General features: G+C 36.0%; 1 protein-coding gene across 3 annotated transcripts in view; it reads right to left on the bottom strand.

The window, feature by feature from the left end:
- RNF128 (ring finger protein 128) overlaps positions 1-24618 on the bottom strand; it is a 117233-nt gene that overhangs the window by 8063 nt on the left and 84552 nt on the right. For 2 of the 3 annotated variants that reach the window (XM_038587993.1, XM_038587991.1), the window contains exons 3-6: positions 8117-8188; positions 5068-5150; positions 4125-4221; positions 2912-3080 (exon numbers count right to left, since the gene is read on the bottom strand). In XM_038587993.1, the coding sequence (XP_038443921.1) occupies positions 2912-3080; positions 4125-4221; positions 5068-5150; positions 8117-8188 (421 nt within the window). The remainder of the gene's footprint in view (positions 1-2911; positions 3081-4124; positions 4222-5067; positions 5151-8116; positions 8189-24618) is intronic. The other variant, XM_038587992.1, reaches the window with a different exon arrangement.

Genomic DNA, 24618 nt, shown 5'->3' with positions numbered 1-24618 from the left:
CTACTTTGTACTCCAGGAAATGTCTGAAGATTAGATTACAAGAAATACAAAGTGTACATTTGCAATGATAGAACTCCTTGTGACATTTTCAGGAATGATGTGTATGGCACTGATAAGCCTACTGAGGATAAAGGTTTATGTCAATAGAAAGCTGAAACTCTCACAAGTCATATTTTTTAAAAAAGATTTCATTTATTTAGTTGAGAGAGAACAAGTTGGGTGAGGGGCAAAGGGAGAGGCAGACTCCCTGCTGAGCAGGAGGCCTGACTCCAGGCTCGATCCCAGGACCCCGGGATCATGACCTGAGCTGAAGGAAAATGCCCAACCAAGTGAACTACCCAGGTGCCCTTCCCACAAGTCATCTTAACATTTAGTTTTCTTCTACTTCTATGCCAGGATTAGGTTATTTCAAAATAAGGATTGAGAGAAAACCATCAAATCAACAAAAACCATGAAAAAGGTCAAAGTCAAAGAAAAGGAAACTAAGTTTTGTATGCAGGTTTTCTCTGAGGAAAAAAGGAACTGAACTCCCTGAAAGTTTTCCACTGGTATGACTTACTAAGTTACAATACTGACTCACATGAAGTTTGAAAATAATATATTCAATTTTGTTTCCATAGTTTGTTCATTTCATGGTAAATAATCAACAGGTAGCAGCACATATTCTTACACAGTTTCTGATCTGTGCAAAAGATGGGTTCCTAAGAAGTTGTGTATAAAATCACTTCGGGACTCCTTTATCTTAGTTTTTGATTGCTCTATAATAAACAATGGCTTCTAAAGTTTCTCCTCAGCCTCTATAAGCTAATAACCAATACTTAAATGCATCACAGAGAAGCTATCCCATAAAAAACCTTTTTATTTTGTGAATAACCCCCACTCCTGATGCATTTCATCTGTTTCAGATACACCTGAATATGTGCATATTAAGTTAAGGCAGGGATGTGTCCTGCACTACATCTTTGTTACTACAAAAAATCTGGAATGTGTGTGTGTGTGTGTGTGTGTGTGTGAATTCAGGTAACTTTATTATTTTTTTACATATTTTTTAATAGGAGTTCAATTTGCCAACATATACCATAACACCCAGTGCTCATCCCATCAAGTGCCCCCCTCAGTGCCCAACACCCAATCCATTTACAATTGCACCCAAAAGCATAAGATACCTAGGAATAAACCTAACCAAACAGGTAAAGGATCTATACCCTAAAAACTACAGAACACTTCTGAAAGAAATTGAGGAAGACACAAAGAGATGGAAAAATATTCCATGCTCATGGATTGGAAGAATTAATATTGTGAAAATGTCAATGTTACCCAGGGCAATTTACACGTTTAATGCAATCCCTATCAAAATACCATGGACTTTCTTCAGAGAGTTAGAACAAATTATTTTAAGATTTGTGTGGAATCAGAAAAGACCCCGAATAGCCAGGGGAATTTTAAAAAAGAAAACCATATCTGGGGGCATCACAATGCCAGATTTCAGGTTGTACTACAAAGCTGTGATCAAGACAGTGTGGTACTGGCACAAAAACAGACACATAGATCAATGGAACAGAACAGAGAATCCAGAAGTGGACCCTCAACTTCATGGTCAACTAATATTCAACAAAGGAGGAAAGACTATCCACTGGAAAAAAGACAGTCTCTTCAATAAATGGTGCTGGGAAAATTGGACATCCACATGCAGAAGAATGAAAATAGACCACTCTCTTGCACCACACACAAAGATAACCTCAAAATGGATAAAAGATCTAAATGTGAGACAAGATTCCATCAAAATCCTAGAGGAGAACACAGGCAACACCCTTTTTGAACTCGGCCACAGTAACTTCTTGCAAGATACATCCACGAAGGCAAAAGAAACAAAAGCAAAAATGAACTATTGGGACTTCATCAAGATAAGAAGCTTTTGTACACCAAAGGATACAGTCAACAAAACTAAAAGACAACCTACAGAATGGGAGAAGATATTTGCAAATGACCTATCAGATAAAGGACTAGTATCCCAGATCTATAAAGAACTTATTAAACTCAATACCAAAGAAACAAACAATCCAATCATGAAATGGGCAAAAGACGTGAACAGAAATCTCACAGAGGAAGACATAGACATGGCCAACAAGCACATGAGAAAATGCTCTGCATCAGTTGCCATCAGGGAAATGCAAATCAAAACCACAATGAGATACCGCCTCACACCAGTGAGAATGTGGAAAATTAACAAGGCAGGAAACCACAAATGTTGGAGAGGATGTGGAAAGGGGAACCCTCTGGCACTGCTGGTGGGAATGGGAACTGGTGCAGCCACTCCGGAAAACTGTGTGGAGGTTCCTCAAAGAGTTAAAAATAGATTTGCCCTATGACCCAGCAATTGCACTGCTGGGGATTTACCCCAAAGATACAGATGCAGTGAAATGCCGGGACACCTGCACCCCAATGTTCATAGCAGCAATGTCCACAATAGCCAAACTGTGGAAGGAGCCTTGGTGTCCATCGAAAGATGAATGGATAAAGAAGATGTCGTCTATGTATACAATGGAATATTACTCAGCCATTAGAAACGACAAATACCCACCATTTGCTTCAATGTAGATGGAACTGGAGGGTATTGTGCTGAGTGAAATAAGTCAATTGGAGAAGGACAAACATTATATGGTCTCATTCATTTGGGGAATATAAAAAATAGTGAAAGGGAGTAAAGGGGAAAGGAGAAAAAAATGAGTGTGAAATATCAGAAAGGGAGACAGAACATGAGAGACTCCTAACTCTGGGAAACGAACAAGGGTGATGGAATGTGTTTAATGAATGAAAGGAACAAACAACAAAAAGCAGGAGTACTCTGCCGGGCATATGATCTACAATGGATCATTTGTGGGGACTCACTGCCCCTCATTGTGATGCTTACTTGCTGATTGCACATGTTCTTCCAAAGGTGGTTCATCTGCTCCCTGAACAGAAGCATATCCAGATGATGCGGTCTCACTGCGATTATCCTCTTCATGAGAAGAGGCACTATTTGATGTCTCATTGGAAACAGGGACTTGTAAAGACACTGATCCATCTTCAACATCCACCTTGGGAAAGCATTTGAACAAATTAAAAGATTCTCAGAGTACATGTTTTTCCCTGACATATCATTACAAAGTATCTTCATAGGTAACTTATTAGAGCTATGCTTCTTAATCTTTTAAACCTATCATTTCTTCTGATGATCACAAAAATCTCTTGCTGGTCCCAGCCAGCGCAATTGGGAGTAACTAGTTCCAAGATGTGGTGAAAGATGTTACAGGCAGATTGCCTTCACATCTGATGTTCATCTGGGTGATCCCAGCACTTCATAATAGAATGCCTGCTACAGGGTAGGCACTCAAAATAAACAAAAAACCCCAAAAACATTCACTCTGATTCAAGTTCACCTCCAGAAGTTTTCAAAAGGCAGTTGCTGGCAAAATTCAAATAAAGTCTGAAACTTAGTTAATAGTAACAACCCAATGTCAGTTTCTTTCTTTTGACAAACATACCACAGCAATGCAAAATGTTAACAATAGTAAAAAAAACTATGTGGGAACTCTCTATATTGTGTTTGCCATTTTTCTGTAAGTCTAAAATTATTAAGAAACAAAACATTTAACAAGAACTACATCCTATGCGGTCTCCTAGCGTATTTGAGAATCAGTATCATCTATGTATCTCCTGAAATCAGGAAGATTTTGTTGAGCTTGACTTTCTGTTGTTGGTGTGATGTAAAATAGGTTAAGTTTTACATCATTTACCAAATATAATTTAATATTTATTATACTGATTCAAAATACAGATGCTCATCTAACTACAAGTTTGATTGCTGTGCAATAGTAAGAGCAAAAATGCAAGGGGTATCAGAAATCAGTTGGTAATTTATATGGTTGTTACTGACCAAATAATAAAAGGAAAGAAGGAGGAAAATGGAGGTGTGATCCAACATGGCACCTTACTGTCATTATGATATAAATAGGTCCAATTTTTGATATAAGTCACAAGTCTAGCATATTACATAGCTAAAAATTAAGGATGCTATTTTCCTGAAGGCCCAAGTACATAAATAACTTGTTCCTTCATATAAATGGTTTAGCAATGTTTACCTCAATTCCCAAAGCTTTGAGTATGTCACATTTGCACATGGGGCAAGTCCTGTGTTCTAACAGCCATGGGTCAACACATGTCTTATGGAAAATATGGCTAATGAAAAAAAAAAGCACATAACTTGGTTATCAGTTGTGAAATAGCAACAACACTTGACCTAATATACTAACAGGTTATTCTATATTTTTATTTAGTTTTTTAACAGATGTCTTTTTTCTTTTAAACACACTATTACAGCATAAACACTATGAAGGAGCCACAGAAACAAGATCTGGAAATTTCATAATATAGCATTTTTAAATATAAAAACCTCATTACCTTAGCTTCAAAAAAAAAAAAAAACTATTTTCAACACTTATTGCTTCAAAAATGGCTAAGATGTTACCTGACCTAAGACTTTGTTCGGTATTTCAGATCTCTATTATCTTGTCATTCCCTAACTATAAAAATAGCACAGTTAGTCATTCTCAATAATATAGTACACCAAAGTACAAAGTACAAGATAATACTGATAATTTAGGCCACGTGGTAAGTTCTAAGAACATCACTATTTAATTGTTAAAGAGCATTAAGAACTTCCAGGAGAGGGATAATATAAAACTAAAGAATGAAGACTTCCAAATAGGTGCCCATTGAGTTGATTTTTTTTTCACTCAATAGGACTGTTAAAATGATTTTAAATTAATTAATCCAGTAAAAAATATATATTTAAACTATGGTGCTGACTAGGTTCTCAGTTTTATATGGAACTAGTTTCCAAATTGTACCAGATTTTAGAAACTTTATATAATTAGCCTTATGCCAAAGCATTCAACTGTATTTAAATGAAAATAAACCCTTTCTTTACATCAATTTGGAAACATTCAATATAGTTTCCCTCAATACAATCATTGCAATAAGCCAGATATTCTTATTAATGGTATAAAATAAAATCAAACTTACTTGCAGGTTAAGATGCGCACCAAATCATTTGGTTTATATAGTTCAATACACACAGCACAACTATCTCCATCAGGGCCAATCTCCTATGAACAAATAGTTATTATTACTCTGATGGATAAGAAAAGATACATTAAACCACAGAGCAAGATCAGAATATGTATGTACTTAAATTGCATAGATTCTTTCAATAAGCAACGTAAAATTATTTAGACTTAACTGAAGTCTTTAAAAAAAAAAAAAAGTTCAAACTTATAGAAACAGAGCAGAAAAGTGGTTGCCAGAGGCTGGAGGATGGGAGAAACAGGGAGTAGGTGGTAAAAGTGTACAGACTTTCGGCTATAATATGAATAAGGTCTGAGGATCTAATGTAAAACATTGTGACTGTAGTTGATAATGCTCTTATACAGCTGAAATTCGAATATAATTTAGACTTAAAAAAGGTAAAAGAATAAAGTCAACCAAAAGAGGAACAGTACAAAGAGGAGCAGGTAGCGTTTCTTTAAATGAGGTTTGTATAAGTTCTATAGCTATGTTTTCTCATTTAAGAAAAATTAGGGTATAATTCACAAGCAGTGAAATTCACTGTTTTTAGTATACAGTTTCACAAGTGTGAACAAATATGCACTCAGTCCTCACCACAGTCAAGATATAGGATAGTTCTATTACCCCAACAAATTCCTCTATACCCCTTTGTAGTTAATCCCTACTCTCACCCCCACCCTCTGGCAACCACTGATCTGTTTTCAGTTCCTATACTTTTTGTTTCTCCCCAATGTCATATAAATGGAGTTATGTATTATATTGCCTTTGAATTTGGCTTCTTTCACTTAACATAATACATTTAACACTCATCTATGTTACGTGTATCAATAGGGTCTCTCTGCCCAAAACACATCCTTTTTTATTGCTAAATACTATTCCATGATGTGGATGTGCCATAGTTTGTGCATCCATCCACCATTTGAAGGACATTTGGGTTCTTTACAATTTTTGCTGATTATGAGTAAAGCTGCAATGAAAAATTATGTACAAGTTTTTCTGTGAACATAGTTTTTCCTGTAGGTTAACTATCTAGTTGAGATTGCTGGGTTCTTTGGAAAGTGTTATTTTTGACTTCATAAGAACTGCCAAATTGCTTTCAAAACTGGCTATACATTACATTCTCACCAGCCAAATGCATAACAATTCCAGTTGTTCCACATGTGGCCAACTCTTGGGTACTGTCAGTTGTATTAGTTTTAGCAATTTTAGAATGTGCTGTGGTATCTCATTGTGGTTTTAATTTGCATTTCCCTAATGACTAATGACGTTGAGCATCTTTTTATCTGCTTTTATTTGCCATCCATATATTTTCTTTGGTAAATGCCTGTTTGGCCCCCTTTTCACTATGCTGTTTGTTTACTTACTTACTACTGAGCTTTGAGAGTTCTTTATATATTCTAGATATCATCCCTTATCAGATATGTGATTTGCAAATATTTTTTCCCAGTCTGTGGGTTGTCTTTTCATTCTCTTAACCATGTTAAAGAACAAAAATTCTTAATTTTGACAAAGTCAAATTTCTATTGTTTTCTTTAGTAGGCTTGTTTCTGTTGTCACATCTAAGTAATCTTTGCCTAACCCAAGTTGTGATGATATTTTTTTTTTCTCCAAAGGTTTCTTCTAAGGATTTCATAGCTCTAGGTTTTATATTTAGGTCTGTGATATATTTTAACTTAAATTTTACAGACAGTATGAAGTGCTGTTTGAGGTTCATGTTTTTTGCATAAGGATACCCAAACATTGTATATGGAGAGTCAATAATTGACTACCCCTTTTTCATTTAATTGCCTGCGTGCCTTTGTCAAAAATCAATTGATCATATATGTGCGGGTCTATTTCTGGACTCTTTTCTGTCCCATTGATCTAAAGTTCTAGCCTTTCTCCAATACCACACTATACTGGCTACTATATTTTTTAAATAATTCTGCAAATTAGGCAAGTTGATTCATCCAAATTCGTTCTTCACTATAAAAATTGTTTTGGTTATTCTAGTTCTTTTGATTTTCCATATAAACTTAGCATCAACCTGTCAATAAATACAAAAGATCTCACTAGGATTTTGATTGGAACTGCACTGAATCTATGGATTAGTTGGGGGGGGATTTGGCATCTTGATAACAGTGACTCTTCTGACCCATGAACATGGCATATCCCTCCACTTATCTAGGTTTTCGTTTGATTTCTTTCATTAGTGTTTTGCAATTTTCAGGAAACAGATCATGTACATATTTTGCAAGATTTATACCTAAGTATTTCATGGTTCTAGTGCTATTATAAATGGGAGTTTTTATTTCAATATTTTCTGTAGCTCTTTTTTGATACATGCTTTACACACCAAAGGTAGTTTTTAACTGTCCTAAATCTACAAACAGATGTTTAAGTAAAGTTGCAATAAGGCATTAGTTTCCTGTTTTTGCTGTAAAAAAATGACCATAACTTAGTGGCTTAAAATAACACAAATTCATTCTTTTGTTGTTCTAGAAATCAGAAGTCTAAAAGTCAATGTGTTGGCAGTTCCTTCTGTAAGCTTCAGGGAAGCTTTTCCCTTTTCCTTGCCTTTTCTAGCTTCTGGAGGCTGTCTGTATTCCTTGGCTCATGGCTCCTTTCTTGCATCATTATAATATCTTACTTCCATTGCCACATATTCTACTGCACTGCAGTCAAATCTCCCTTTTTCTTCTTCTAACAACAATCACATGCGATTATATTTAGGACCCACCTGGATAATCCAGGATAATCTCCACACCTCAAAATCCTTAACTTAATTTCATCTGCAAGGTCCTTTCTGCCATATAAGGTAATATTTACAGGTTCTAGGGATTAAAACCTAGATATCTATGGGGGCCAATGGTCATTTTTCAGTCTACCTCCAGCATCAAATAGATAAAAAAAAGTCGTAAGAATTATAAATTCTAATGAAAAGCATACTTTGGAAGAAAATTCAGTTCCAATGATAATTTAGTAGCATTGCTTTAAAACAAACAGCATTTAAAAGTCATAAATGCACCTTGTCTCCTTGTTTCAGTGTACGTAGTTGAAGCCTTCCAATAGCTTTTTTAGCATCTGCCTTTAATTGTCTCTGTAATATAAATAGCAGGTATTAGAAAAAAACTATTTTTAAAAGGAATAGGATGAAAAAGTTAGAGAGGATTAATAAATATTTATTAGGTACAAGTCAATGTATATATGAATTTTTAAAGATCTAATTTAACCATAATGAATGTCCCATTTATCTGCTATAAGGCAGAATTTTTAAATTAACTAAAATTTTTCACTTATGTTTCCCTACAACCTTAAATATTAAATAGTACCTTTGGGCTATAATAACAAAGCTACTATCCCAAATAGATTCAGATGCTATGAATTTTCCATGCAATTTTCCTATTTTCAACCTTTGAGAATCTTAAAATGCATCTTTCCTCATTTCTTTTTTGAATTGTATCTTGTTTGGTAGAAAATCCACAGGATTTGGATTCAAATGGACCTAGTTTTGAAATCTGTGTTTGCCACTTACTAAATAAATAATCCTGGACAGGTAATTAAATTGTTGAACTTATTTATTTACCTATAAATTGGGGATAATACCAATCCATACAGTGTTATTTTGCATTAGTGCAGAAAAACTGCTGTTTATAACTACTACTGCCTTTTAAGGAGGGTAGATTCTGAAAGTAGTAAGCGTTTCTTATTTCACTGAACATGTATTTACATCAGTCTGGATATGAAAATGCAAGCCTAAGGCTCATTTTGTAAATAAGGACTAAAATATGCATAATTGGATCAGAAGTTTAGTTGGGGGATTCAAGATGGGGGCGTAGGAAGATTCTGAACTCACCTCCTACCACAGACACAACAAATTAGTTGTACAACATATAGAATAATTTCCGCTGAAAAAGAGCTGAAAACTGGATAAACAGAGCCTCCACAACAAAGGATAAAAAAAACCCACCATCAAAATGGGTGACAGAGGCAGAGACATAGTCTTACCAAAAAAAAATAAAATAAAACAAAACCCACCCCAGACACAGCAATCCACAATGGAGAGGGATCTCAAAAATATGTAACTTTCCCCTAAGAAACAAGGGTTTTGTGCTTCACATCAGGCACCCCTTCCCCTATATCTTGCATAGGCAAGATAAGCCCCAAAAATGCTTGGCTTTGAAAACCAACTAGGATTAGTTCCAGAATTTTAAGAAGAGAATCTCCTCTCAAAAGGCTCATGTACTGATTCAATCACCATCAGGCCCGGTGTAAAAGATACCAGTATGAAGTGTCTGCCAGAGGCCCAGAAACTTGTTGGGACTCTATCAGGGGACAGAAACATAGACAAGTGCCATTTTTGATAATTCATTATAAGTCGTTGATGCTGGTACTGGCAGTGACAATTTCGAACTCTTTCTCTAGCCTGTTGGTGCTAGAAGGTACACCTCACTGGGGGCTCACCCACCCCCAGAGCTATTGCCCCACCAAAGCAGGCAGTAATGCACAGTTCACAGAGGGGTCATCCTTTGAGGGGCTGGTGCAGGTGTGGCCCAAGGTCATAGCACTTCTGAGCTCTATGGGACATCTCTTACACAAGGCTGTTCCTTCGAGGTTTGCAGAGGGAACTGATTTACCTAATACATAGAAATAAATGCAGAGCTTCAGGCAAAATGAGAGGACTATGTTCCAAATGAAAGAACAAGGTCCAGAAACCCCAAGGAATTGCAAATAAGAGGAACCCAAAGAGATCCACGCCAAGAAACACTATAATTCAAATGGTAAAAGTTAAACAGACAATCTTAAGAGCACCAAGAGAAAAACAGTTTGCTACTTACAGGGGAAATCCTGTAAGTCTACCAGGAAATTTTTTTACCAGAAACTTTCAAGCCAGACAGGAGTGGTATGACATATTTAAGTGCTGGAAGTAAAAAAAATTTCCAAACAAGAATTCTCTATCCAGCAATGTCATCATTCAGAATTGAAGGGGAGATTAAAGAGTTTTCCAGATAAGTAAAAAACTGAACACATTCATGACCATTAATTCAGCCTTCTAAGAAATGGAAAATTTGCAAAAATAAAAACTGCACTGGTAAAGGTAAATATATAGTAAAGATAGTAGATTAATCACTTATAAAGAAAGTGCAAGATTAATTAATAGCCATTAGTAGTAAATTTAACTAAAACTATATAGTACTATAATAATTACTACAATTATTAATAAGTAGTAAGTAAATAATTATTATAGTCAATTATTTAAGGGCTGCATAAAACAGAACAATATAAAATGTGATATTAAAGATAAAATGTGGGTGGGACAAAAATGTTTTGGAATGTGTTCAAATTTAAGCTCTTATCAATTTGAAATCAATCATTACATACATATTATATGTAAGCATCATGGTAACCACAAGGCAAAAACTTTAGTAAATACACAAAATAAGAAAGAAATATAAACGTAACACTAAAGAAATCCATTGAACCACAAAGGAAGGGATGCCTGGGTGGTTCAGGCAGTTGAGCATCTGCCTTTCAGCTCACGATGTGATCCCTGGTCCAGGGATTGAGTCCTGCATTGGGCTCCCTGGAGGGAGCCTGCTTCTCCCTCTGCCTATGTCTTTTCCTCTGTGTGTCTCTCATGAATGAATAAATAAAATCTTAAAAAAAAACACAAAGGAAGAGAAAGAGAAGAAAGGAAGAGAAGAAACTACCAAAAACTCCAGAAAACAAGTAACAAAATGGCAGTAAGTACACACCTATCAATAATTACTTTAAATGAGAAGATGTGGTATATATATATATATATATATATATATACACAATGGAATATTATTCAGCCATTAGGAACAACAAATACCCACCATTTGCTTCAACGTAGATAGAACTGGAGGGTATTATGCTGAGTGAAGTAAGTCAATCAGAGAAGGACAAACATTATATGGTTTCATTCATTCAGGGAATATAAAAAATAGTGAAAGGGATTAAAGGGGAAAGGAGAGAAAATGAGTGGGAAATATCAGAGAGGGTGACAGAAAATGAGAGACACCAAACTCTGGGAAACGAACAAGGGTTAGTGGAAGGGAATGTGGGTGGGGAGATGGGGTGACTGTGTGATGGGCACTGAGGGGGGCACTTGATGGGATGAGCACTGGGTGTTATACTATATGTTGGTAAATCGAACTCCTATAAAAAAATACAAAGAAACAAACACATAAATAAATAAATAAAATAAAAATTACTTTAAATGTAAATGGACTAGATTCTCCAAATCAAAAGGCACAGAGTGAGTGAATGGATCAAAAAAGACCCAACGTTATGCTGCCTACAAGAGATTTTGAAAGTAAAGACACAGAGGCTGAAAGTGAAGGGATAAACATATTCTATGTAAATGGAAACAAAAATAAAGATGGTATAGCTATACTCATATCAGATGAAAACAAAGATTGTAATAAAGGACAAAGAAAGGCATTACATAATGATAAAGGAGTCAATCCAGCTAGAAGATAAAACATTTACAAATATATATGTACCCATATACATATATGGGTGAGGAGCACCAGCACATATAAAGCAAATATTAACAGACCTGAAGGGAGAAATTGACAGCAATAAAATAATAGTAGGGGACTTTAACATTCCATTTACATCAAGATAAATCATCCAGACAGAAAATCAGTAAGGAAACATCAGCCTTAAACAACACATTAGATCATATGGGGTTGATAGATATATATATAGAACATCCCATCCAAATGCAGAATACACATTCTTCTCAAGTGCATATAAAATAGTCTCCAGGATAGATTACATGTTACAGCACAAAAAAAGTCTTAAATTCAAGAAGACTGAAATCACATCAAGCATCTTTTCCAACCATGAGGGTATAAAAACTAGAAATCAAAGAAAAGTGTAAAAAGACACAAAAAATGTAGAAATGTAACATGCTACTGAACAACCAATGAGTCACTGACAAAAAAAAAGAAATAAAAAAAATACCTAGAGACAAATGAAAATAGAAATACAACATACAAAAACCTGTGTGATGCAACAAAAGCTGTTCTAAGGAAATTCATAGTAATATAGGCCTGCCTCAAAAAACAAGAAAAACCTCAAATAAACAATATGACTTTACATCTTAAAGAAATAATAAAGATACAGTGGAAATAAATGAAACAGAGACTAAAAAGATAGAAAAGATCAATAAAATGGAAAGCTAGTTCTCTGAAAAGATACACAAATTTGATAAACATTTAGCTACACTAACCAAGAAAAAAGAGGGCTCAAGTAAACAAAATCAGAAATGAAAGAGAATTTACAACTGATACCACACAAATACAAATATCATAAGAAACTACTACAATTATATGCTAACAAGTTGGACAACCTAGAAGAAATGAGTAAATTCCAAGTAACACACCACCTTCCAAGTATGATTATTAAGAAATAGAATATCTGAATAGACCAATTTCTACTAAGGAGATTAAATCAGTAATGAAAAACCTCCCAACAGATCCCTGGGTGGCGCAGCGGTTTGGCGCCTGCCTTTGGCCCAGGGCGCGATCCTGGAGACCCGGGATCGAATCCCACGTCAGGCTCCCGGTGCATGGAGCCTGCTTCTCCCTCGGCCTGTGTCTCTGCCTCTCTCTCTCTCTCTGTGACTATCATAAATAAAAAAAAAAAAAAAAAAAAAAAAAAAAAGAAAAACCTCCCAACAAACCAAAGCCCAGGACCAGATGGTTTCACTGGTGAATTCAATCAAACATCCAAAGGATATTTAACACCTGTGCTTCTCAAACTCTTCCAATTATTGAAGAGGAAGGAACATTTCCAAACTCATTTGATAAGGCCAGCATTACCCTGATACCAAAGCCAGGCAAGGACACCACACAGAAAATTATAGGCCAATATCTCTGATAAACACAGATGCAAAACTCCTCAACAAAATATTAGCAAACTGAATTCAATAATACATTAAAAGGATCATGAAGCACAATCAAGTAGGACTTATTTCAGGGGTACAAGGATGGCTCAATATCTGCAAATCAATCAACCCAATATACCACACTAATAAAATGAAGGATAGGGGCACCTGGGTGGCTCAGTCAGTTAAGATCTGCCTTTGGCCCAGGTCATGATTTTGGGGTACTAGGATCAAGCTCCATATTGGGCTCCCTGCTCAGTGGGGAGTCTGTTTCTCCCTCTCCCTCTGTCTGGCCCTCCCCTCCACCTGTGCTCTCTCAACTAAATAAATAAAATCTTTAAAAAATAAAATAAAGGATAAAAATCCTATTATTATCCAGTGGATGCAGAAAAAGTACTGACAAAATTCAACTTCTATTTATGATAAAAACTCTCCACAAAGTGGGTATAGAAGGAATGTACCTCAATATAATAAAGGTCATTTATGACAAACACAGAGCTAACATCATATTTAATGGTGAAAAAAACAAAAACTTTTCTTCTAAAATCAGGAACAAGGCAAGGATGCCCACTCCTGTCACTTTTATTCAACATAGTATTGGATGTCCTAGCCACAGCAATAAGGTAAGAAAATGGAATAAGATGCATCCAAATAGGAAAGGAAGAAGTAAAACCATAGATGACATGATTCTGTCTATATAAAACTCTGAAGTTTCCATCAAAAACTGTTATAATAAATGAATTCAATAAAGTTGTAAAATACAAAATCAATATACAGAGATCTGTTATATTAATAATGAACTATCATAAAGAGAAATTAAGAAAGCAATCCCATTTACAATTACATCAATAATAATAAAATAGCTATGAATAAACTTAACCAAGCAGGTGAAAAACTTGTACACTGAAAACTGTAAGATGAAAGAAGTTGAATAAGACACAAATAAAAGGAAAGATATCTCATGCTCATGGATTGGAAGAATTAATATTGCTAAAATGATCATACTATCCAAAGCAATCTACAGATTCCATGTAATCCCTACCAAAATTCCAATGGCATTTTTCACAGAACTAGAATAATTCTACAGTTTGTATGGAACCACAAAAGGTCCCAAACAGCCAGGGCAATCCCGAGACAGAACAACAAACCTGGAGGTATCATGCTCCAAGATTTAAAACTATATTACAAAGCTGTATAGTAATTAAAACAGTATGGTATTGGCATAATGACAGACACAGATCAATAGAACAGAATTTAGAGTTTAGAAACAAATCCACACGTATACAGACAAATTATGACAAAGGAGCCAAGAATATACAATGGAGAAAGGACGGTCTCTTCAATAAATGGTGCTAGGAAAATTCGACAACCATATGCAAAAGAATAAAAACTAGACCATTATCTTACACCATACACAGAAATTAAAATAGATTAAACATTTGAATGTAAGACCTGAAACTGTAAAATTCCTAGAAGAAAACATAGGCAGTAAACTACTTGACATGGGTCTTAGTGACATTTTTGTGGATCTGATTCCAAAGGCAAGGAAAACAAAAGCAAAAATAAACCAATGGGACTACATCAAACTACAAAGCTTCTGCACAGCAAAGGAAACTACCATGAAAATGAAAAGGCAACCTACTCAATGGGAGAAGATATTTGCAAATCACATATCCAATAAGGAGTTAATAGCCAAAATAAAGAAAAAAAACTCTTACAATTCCACAATAAAAAACTCAAACAATCCAATTTAATAAGGGGCCAGAGGGTCTAAATAGACATTTTTCCAAAGAAGACATAAAGATGGCCAATAGGCACATGAAAAGACATTCAACATCACTAATTATTAGGAAAATGCAAATCAAAGCACAATGAAATACCACCTCACACCTCTTAGAATAGCTATTACCAAAAAGACAAGAAATAACAAATGTTGGATAGGACGTGGGAATGTAAGTTGGTACAGCCACTAGAAAAACAGTATGGAGGTTCCTCAAAAAATTAAAAATAGGGGCACATGGATGGCTCAGTCAGTTGAGCACCTAACTCTTGGTTTTGGCTCAGGTCAGGATCTCAGGACTGTGAGATTGAGCTCTGTGTCAGACTCCACTTAGCTCATGGTCTGCTTGAGATTTTCTCTTTACCTCTCATTCTGCCCTCCCCTCTCTAAAATAAAATAAATAAAATCTTTTTTAAAAAATTAAGAATAGATCTATCATATGATCTAGCTGTTCCATTTCTGGGTCTTTCTGAAAAGAATACAAAATCATTAATTCAAAAAGATACATGCATCCCTATCTTCATTGCCACCTTATTTACAATAGCCAACATATGGAAACAATCTAAATGTCTATCAGTAGATGAATGGATAAAGAATAAGTGGTACACACAGACACATATAGACATAGAGGAATACTATTCATCCATAAAGAATGAAATCTTGCCACTTGTGATAACATGGATGGACCTTGAGAACATTATGCTAAGTGAAATAAGTTAGGCAGAGAAAGACAAATACCCTAAGAGCTCACTCAGATATGGAATCTAAAAAAAAGCAAACAAAATAATATAAAAACAAACTAATCGATACAAAGAACACACTTATGGTCATCAGAGTAGAAGGGGTTAGGCAAGATGGGTAAAGGGGGTCAAGTGAATGGTGATGGACGGTAACTAGACTTTCGTTAGTGATCATTTTGCAGTGCATACAGATGTCAAATTGTGTTATGCACCTAAAAATCAATGTTATATACCAATTTTGCCTCAATAATAATACAAGAAGTGACTTTGGGGTTTAGGAGGAAATCTAAGAGGTTAGGGAAAGGTGAGAAAGAATCAATAAAGGACGGTCTCTCTTTGTGAGGGAACTGGCCAAATGGAAAAAAATCCCAGGTGGTGAGATATTGTTAATTTAAAATTATCTGTAATGCTGCAAATAAATCCTCCCTTCCCTTTCAGTAAAATCTATCACACACACACACACACACACACACACACACACACAAATGCCACAAGTGAATATAATATATGTGTAAATTGAAGAAAAGGCTAGCTTTCACACTTGGACATGGGTGCTGTTTGGCATAGAGACACAGGATGTGCAGCATGGCAAAATGATAAGCCAACCTCCTATTTGGTACTGTAATATGAACTTAGAGAAAATTCAGCAAACTCTAGGCACTCAGAACCAGAGGTTATTGTGAATATGTACCTCCATCCCCAGCAGGGAAACCTCCAGCTGATGTGAAGAACATGTGAAAATTAGAGATAATGTAAGTAAAGTATCCAGCATAATATCTGTCATATAGCAGATATTCAATAAAATGTTTATTAAATCAAAATATAAACTACTATTCATCAATAAGCATAACAAGTCCTTGTAACATGTTTATACACATCTGTAACAAATATATTTTGGAAGGAAATAATCAATGAGTATAGGTATATGAGAAAATTCCTTAATGTCCAAACCTGCCTCCTACCTAAGATACCATTTTGTGAAAAGTACTTGGCTTAATGCCATGGAGATTACTAATCAAACCATTTCTTTGCTGTCCCAGGAGCAGCAGAAATTTTTTAGATTGTTACCAGACTAGCAGATATAGATTAATAGAAACAGTTTTAATAGGAAGGCCTAGCTAGTCCTTTGAAGAAGAGATGCTAATTGAGACCCTTCCACTCCCACTTTGGGACTTAATTGTGAGTTAACTCAAAAGGGCAATTCGATGGTACTTTATTTTACGCACACATATTTTCTGTTACTTACATCATAAGTAAATAACAGAGGAACAGTGAAAGGAAGTACATTTAGGACTTAAGAGTTGGAAGAACTCTTAGAAATCACCTAGAGAAAGAAAGAAAGAAAGAAAGAAAGAAAGAAAGAAAGAAAGAAAGAAAGAAAGAAAGAAAGAAAGAAAGAAAGAAAGAAAGAAAGAAAGAAAGAAAGAAAGAAAGAAAAGAAAGAAGAAAGAAAGAAAGAAAGAAAGAAAGAAAGAAAGAAAGAAAGAAAGAAAGAAAGGAAACGAAACCACCTAGCCAGATATCTAAACTGATGATAAGAAAACTGATGCCTACAGTAGAAGAGGGCCTTGCTCAAAATCTCGGAGTTGGCTAGCTCTAAATGTAATTTCCAAGTCTATGCTTATGAGAATAGTACTCACATTAAGATCAATGCAAAAAAAAAAAAAAAAAAGCCGGAAGGATATAAAACTACAGGGCAAAATCCAAGATGCCAGAAGATCCCAGCAAGGGATTTGAATTTGAAGGATCTCTAAAAGACTTGCATCATAGTATAAAGCAATGTTTAACGAAGCAGCTTTGGAATTAAAAAAAAAGTCCTTTAATAGGAAATTCAGGTATTTCCAATAATTCCTACTGAGCTTTTATAAAGGAAAGCATATTCTTTTTTAAAAAATATTTTATTTATTTATTCATGAGAGACAGAGAGAGAGAAAGGCAGAAACATAGGCAGAGGCTATGTTTCTATAGAGAAGCAGGCTCCATGCAGGAAGCCCCATGTGGGAGTCGATCCTGGAACTCTGGGATCATACCCTGAGCCAAAGGCAGGCACTCAACCCCTGAGCCACCTAGGTGTCCCAAAGCCATATTCTTTAAACATGGATGAAAGACCCATGATTTTGGTAAGAAGTACAAACTATGTTGTTAGAGCTTGAATGAAGGTCTCTCACAATACTGCCATTAGTACTCAAAATCACAATGACAGCAAGAGTTTCCAAGGTGCATTCATTCCTCTAAAAACTGAAATATGAGAACAACATGAAGATTAAGCAGTTTATATTAAATACATATGTTTGGATATGTTACTTAAATCAAACTTATGGATGCCCAAATATGCCTCCACATTTAAAGATAATGTGTCCCAAAGCAAAGTGTAATTGGTGTTTAACTCCTTAAAAACAACTTCAAGCATTTATCTAGTTTGTTACACAAATTACACTGGACACACAAATTACACTGGACACTTCTTCGATGCCTTTCCACCATTTCAGAATTCCCTCCTACCTTATAAATTCCAATAGCACATTGTTTCTACCTCTTTTATAAAGATTTTACTTGAGAAGGAGAGAGACCACAAGTGGGGGGAGGGGCAGAGGGAGAGGAATAAGCAGATGACCCACTGAGCAGGGAGCCTGATGCAGGGTCCTGGGATCATGACCTGAGCTGAAGGCAGACACTTAACCCACTGAGCCACCCAGGTGCCACTGCACTTCTTATCATATTCTGTTACTGTACTATTCATGTGTCTTTCTCTCCTACTGCAAGTAACTGGAGGACTGGGCCTTAACCATTTTTTAAAATTTTCCATAGAGCCTAGTAGTTCCTCAAAAAATAGCTTCTGAATTTAGAAATTAAAACAATTTCATGATTTTCTCATCAAAGTCACAGTTGTACTCATTAAAAGCCTCTACTCCACTAAATTTGGGGAAAGAAAGGTTTAGGGAACAGGTATCGGCCCTCCACCGTGGTCAGGTTCAACCCTAAGCTTTTTTACACGTGTCATCTTGTTTAATCATTAACAACCTTATGGAATAGGTATTTTAATATCTAAGTTTTGTAGACAAGAAAAGGTTCAGAAGCTTGACTAAAGTCCAGGCAGCTGGTTAGTTGCAGAGCTGTGATTCAATTCAAGCTCAGGTTCTATCTGGCTTTAAAAGCCCAGGATCTCTACACTATAGTACACTGCCTCCATTGTGTAATAGCAGAGAAGCATTTAAAAGGCTTCACATTCTTTGTGAAGAAGATAAATGAAAGAAATAAGAAAAAAACCAAAAACCTCAAAGTCAGCTATTATCCAATCTTCAAATACTTCCTAAATTCGCTACTTACTGTGATTTGGGGAACTCTTTTAAGCAACTCTTCATACCAACAGACTCTCCCTGCCTCCTCTCCAATCCAAAAAGATACCTGGTATAAGAATATTTGGCAACAGAATTGAAGACTAATTCAAAAAAGCTTGGTTGTCAGCCAGCTTTTTTAACAGAAGCTTAATGTCATTAATCTATTCAAAAGCTGTGATCATTCTAGTCACTGAAAAATCTCGGCTATATAGTTTTCTTAGTTCTGAGCAAGACTTTATTTCGGCTGAAAATGAAAAGTCAAGCCAATTCTTAATATTATATGACAATGTTCAATTTGTAAATTATAAATTCAAAGAAAGGTATTCTACCTAGTTTATTGGTGTATTTACATCTAAGTACGCAAAATAAATGTTCCAGGCTGGTGATTTGTCAGCCTGGTTTTTGGTCCCAAGGCATTCATTCAGCTTTGAAACCCACATGAATAACACTAGGCAGGGAGTCAAACCTAATTACTTGATTGGGGGGGCAGGGTGTGCAAAAGAAAGAAAGGAGCGTGGATATAAGCAAACCCAGATTTTCTGGCTTTAACACATCTCTTCTTTTAAAATTTTTTCTTCTTTTTCAATTTTTTTTTAAAATTTGACTCAATTTATAGAACAGAATCAAGAATTATGGTAACAAGATTCTTTTCCTCGGATCTATTCTTGTTGTGAACAAAATCAATGTCTAAGTCATGTGGCTGTTCAGATATATGAAAGCTGAAAGAAATCTCTTTTTTTTCAATAAAAACCTATGCATAATATTTTAATGAAGCATTCCTAAAGGAAAGAGGAGGTACAGGCTATAAAAAAAGTTCCCCCTAAGTCTAAGGACCTACAGAGAGGGGAATAAATAGGAGTACAGACTTCCTGCCTGAAGGTGATCACTGTGAATGGTGTGAGGAAATGCATACTAGAAGGAAGAGCTTGAGGGAAGGGGGAATTTGACCCTGTAGATAAGTTATGACTCAGATTATTGTGTTTTTCAAAAAAGACAATCAAAACCTTTAGAATTAGTGATGTAAATATAAGATTAGAATAAGCAAATATAAAAAAAATCGTGAGACCCATTATAAGAGCTTCCTTTTGTTCAATGAGAGTCAGAGAAAGACTATAAAAACTAGGTCCTACTGGGAGAGTAATTTGTTTGATCTGCCCTTCTTATCTAAGAGCCAAAATAATGGTTTTGTAAAAGGCTCTTAGAAGTCTCAAATTTGGGCAGGAACAGATACATACATACAAATATACCCACCACAAGTATATATGGACAGTGGTATGGTATGCAGACACCTGATAAGTCTTCCAGTTAATTTCATGTACTATGGGAGAAAACCTAACATAACCAGAAACATTTCAAGTATTTTTAGTCATGCTTTAAATTCAAGGACAGGGCGCCTGGGTGGCTCTGTCAGTTAAGCATCTGCCTTCGGCCCACATCATGATCCTGGGGTCCTGGGATGGAGCACTGCATAGGGCTCCCTGCTCAGCAGGGAGTCTGCTTTTTCCTCTCCCTCTGCCTGCCACTACCCCTACTTGTGCTCTGTCAAATAAATCTTTTTAAAAAAAGCTCAAGGACAAATTTTAAGATATTAATGTAGCTTAGTTCTTTCTCATGTGAGACTGCAAAGCAATGCTATCTCTTTGGTAGCAAACTACAAAGACACATGTGGCATATCTTTGCCCAGGGAACCAGTTTGAGTCTTAGGGTCTGAGGCTCAGATGGGTCAATATGTAATCCTGCTAGCAACTGGCCATACTTCCTGAAACTTAGGACCCCAACAATGAAAATAGGTACATATCATCAGGCTTTACTGTAGTACCAAGCAACCATGACAAGCTGGTACAGCATGGTCTACCGCTCCAGGTGTATGTAACAAAATAATCAAAAACTAACATAAAGAACACTTTGTGGGCCATATTCCCAGGGTTGACCAAAGGCCAGTCACAGTTCCCTTGGAGACTAGAAAGGAGTAAGCAACTAGATCAACTGTGCTATCTTTCTTCACAACCCATCTCCTAGCTCTCTTTTCTTTTTTAAAGTAGGTTCCACACCCAGCATGGAGCCCAACATGGGGCTTGAACTCATGACATGTGAGATCAAGATCTGAGCTGAGATCGAGTTGGACCCTTAACCAACTGAGCCACCTGGGTGCCTCCCACCCCCCATCTCTTGATCAAGGTCTTTTTTAACAACAAAGAGTCATAGTTATTTGGACTTCTGCAGCTAGTACAGCATTTATATACATAAGGGGCAGTCAGAGCAACATAAGAATACCTAATACTTGCATAAGCCAATGAAGGGTGCACATAGGCTTCTTTCAATCTGTAAGACCATTTCAAACATCTTTATATTGATATATCAGTGTAATTATGTTTACTCCCTTATTCCAGGACTACTTGAACTTTGTGATAAACATGTATAGAGCCATTTAATATGGTAATGGAACTAAATCTAATTCTTCCTTGGGCCAATCACTCTCCATTGGTATCATATGCTTTGGAGGTTTTAGTTCAGTTTCAGTTTTGACTATCACATGATTTATTTATATAAGGAGGTTGAATTTTGCCAACAATACTAGTATTATACCATATCACAATATGATTATGATAGTTTGGTTACAAAATAAATCAAGGAAGTATCACAAAAGTGTTTATGAAAACTTCCTAGAATTTTTTTGCCCACATACTAGATATTATTACAGACAAGTGTTATTACCAGTGAGGATGACTCTTGTCTTTTCTGGATTCCATGTTAGTTGAGGGCAAAACCAATCATTTGGCTCAATTTACACTATTAAACAGTCATAGATTCCCATTGACTGTGGTATAGGAAGGCCATCTCCCTTCCATGAGGAATATATGGGTATCATTCAATATTGTTCCTACTAGCTTGTCTTATTTTGGTCCATCTCTTTGCCCAAGATAAGTTAGAGATCAGCAATGTAAATTACAATTTCACTCAAAAACTTTCCACAAGTTTGGGGATCTTCATGTGTCTCAAAGATGCTCTCCCTGAGCTTCCATAGTGAAAAATGGAAGGCCATTATCCCATGGGTACTTGGGCCTCCGTTTGTAGTAAAATAGTTAACAGACCCTGTTGTGTCAAATATATGCTCTTTGGGCAGCCCTGGTAGCTCAGCGGTTTAGCACGCCGTCAGCCCGGGGTGTGATCCTAGAGACCCAGGATCAAGTCCCATGTTGGGCTCCCTGCATGGAGCCTGCTTCTCCCTCTGCCTGTGTCTCTGCCTCTCTCTCTCTCTCTCTCTCTCTCTCTCTCTGTGTGTGTGTGTGTGTGTGTGTACCTCTCATGAATAAATAAATAAAATCTTAAAAAAACACAAATATATGCTCTTTCCCAATGGTGAGTGCTAACACTCTCTAGCATTATGCATTGGGTCTGTGTGCCCATATTATCAAGGCTTTATCATCTTTCCAAATGGATTCCCATTTTCCCCCCTCCTGCCAGATGATTCCTTCCAATGTGTCTATTTCAAAGAGTAAATTCTTTCCTTCTGAAAGTCACTCCTCCTTAAAAGTTAATTCAGCTTCTTCCATTATACCTAGGTCAGCTTCCATTTCACCTAGAGCCCTCTTTTATTTCACTAGCTAATGTTCAATCCAACACATGCCTTGTTGCCACTGAATATTAACTGCTTAAGTACAGTTAGGATATATGGCCTATAACCCCAAATTCTGGGTGTCTCATGCCAGAGTCAAGTGTATAGTGGTCACGGCCAAATTCACTAGTTTGAGCACACCATAACATTTTCCATAATTTTCCTTGTCTCAGGTTAGGGTTGTTCCCAGTGTGGACACAAATCCACCATGAAATGCCTAATATGTCATTTTCATTTACAACCCTTTGACATTTTTCATTTGTTTAAAAGATTTCCATGCACAGGAATAGGGATGATATGTGTTCTCACACATCATTCTATGACATACAGACATGTGGCCACTATGTGATGCCCATTATATTTGGGCATCGTGGTCATCAAAATTCATGGCTACACATTTGTCAGTTTGCCTGACATTCTATCCTATGCATTATAGTAATTCAGAGGGAAGACATGTCTGAATATTCTAATGAATTCCTAATATTCTAATGAAGGTAAGTTTCCATAACTCAGTTTCATTACTATTTCTACCTGTGAAATGAGAATAATGCAGTTAAGTATTTAGTGGTAGTTATATATAACCATTAAGCTCTACCTTTTAATAATAAATAAGAAGTCAGGAAAATTGAGTAACATGTAAATGACATCGTGATACCCTCAAATATTAATAAGGAAAAGGGATTACCAGTCATATATTTAATACTTTAGTCACTGAAGGATACACAGATATAGCCCAATAAGTAGTGAAAGAAGCCCTTTCCAAAGCCTTCTCTAAAAGGCGAGTTTTCATGCTAATTTTCCTTTTTTAAAGATTTTATCTATTTATTTATTTGGGAGAGAAAGAGAGCAAGCACATGAGCAGAGGGGAGGGATGGGGGAAAGAGAACGAGAATCTTATGCAGACTCTGTGCTGAGCATGGAGGCCAACTCAGGGCTCGATCCCATGACTCTGTAATCATGACCTGAGCAGAAATCAAGAGTTGGATGCTTAACTGAGAGCTACCCAGGCACCCTGTGATGCTATTCTTGACCATTTTTACACAAGTTAATGTTCATAAAATATATTATAAACTATGAAAATTACTTGAATGATGAGACCAGAATTATATATTCAATGGAATTTATGTGACACCAGCCAGTTCTTTATAAACTGTATTACTTTCTGATGGGGTTTAATGCCATGTTAACAGATTTATTATAGTACCTGGAATACAGAAATACATACTGAACCATGAACATATGCAAACCAAACACTCTTGTTATTGTATCCATAACCTTTAAGTCATACTGGATACCAATTTTTCTCCAACATCAGAGATAAAAACAGTGCAATATATAAATGTCAAATATTAACATACTGTGAAACTACTGAATGGCTTGGCATAAGAATTTTAAACATCCTTTTGACTACAGTTAGTAACAGGCTGAACCTGCCACCAATGGGATAACTGGCTTCTCTGAGAGGAACAGAAGTCAATTAACTTTAAACATTGAGATAATCATCACTCATTACAATATACTTGTGTCTAATCTTCATGAAGGTTTTATAATAAGATTTCAATTTCTAGTCTGTTCCTAAATTCAATTAACTTCAATAGAGAAATCTTCACTGCTCCCCCACTCCCAAATAAATTGGGTTCATCTTTGCTTATTGGAAAAAAGAGTACATAAGTGGCCAGAATTTCATTGCCTTGGGAGGAACTTCTCAGTACATATAAAAATGTATTCCTGCCCTTACTATATGATAAGCTAGAAGCATTAAATCACTATTGAGCATTCTGGAGAAATAGCACACCACTCTGCTGTTATGTTGAGAATATTTGAGAAGGAGAGGAGGTAAGAAATGATGGTGGCTTGGCCCAGGATGGAAGCAATGGAAGTAGTGAGAAGTAACTGGATTCTGGATATTTAATAAAGGTAGAACCAACAGGATTTGCTGATGGAGGTAATGTTGGGAAGTGAGAGGTAAAAGAGGAACAAAGAATAACTCCAAGATTTCTGGCCTGGTGTCAAGAGAAGTAATTATGCAAAGGGAAACAATAATAGCATGTTTGTGTGCTCACAATAGCAGAAGACAAAGCAGAGGACATAGGACACAGACACAGATGCACATAGATGGGTAGCTGTGGCAGAAG

The sequence above is a fragment of the Canis lupus genome, chromosome X (assembly GCF_011100685.1).
Source record: "Canis lupus familiaris isolate Mischka breed German Shepherd chromosome X, alternate assembly UU_Cfam_GSD_1.0, whole genome shotgun sequence".
NCBI classification, from domain to species: domain Eukaryota; kingdom Metazoa; phylum Chordata; class Mammalia; order Carnivora; family Canidae; genus Canis; species Canis lupus.
This window is presented reverse-complemented; position numbering and strand designations above follow the sequence as displayed.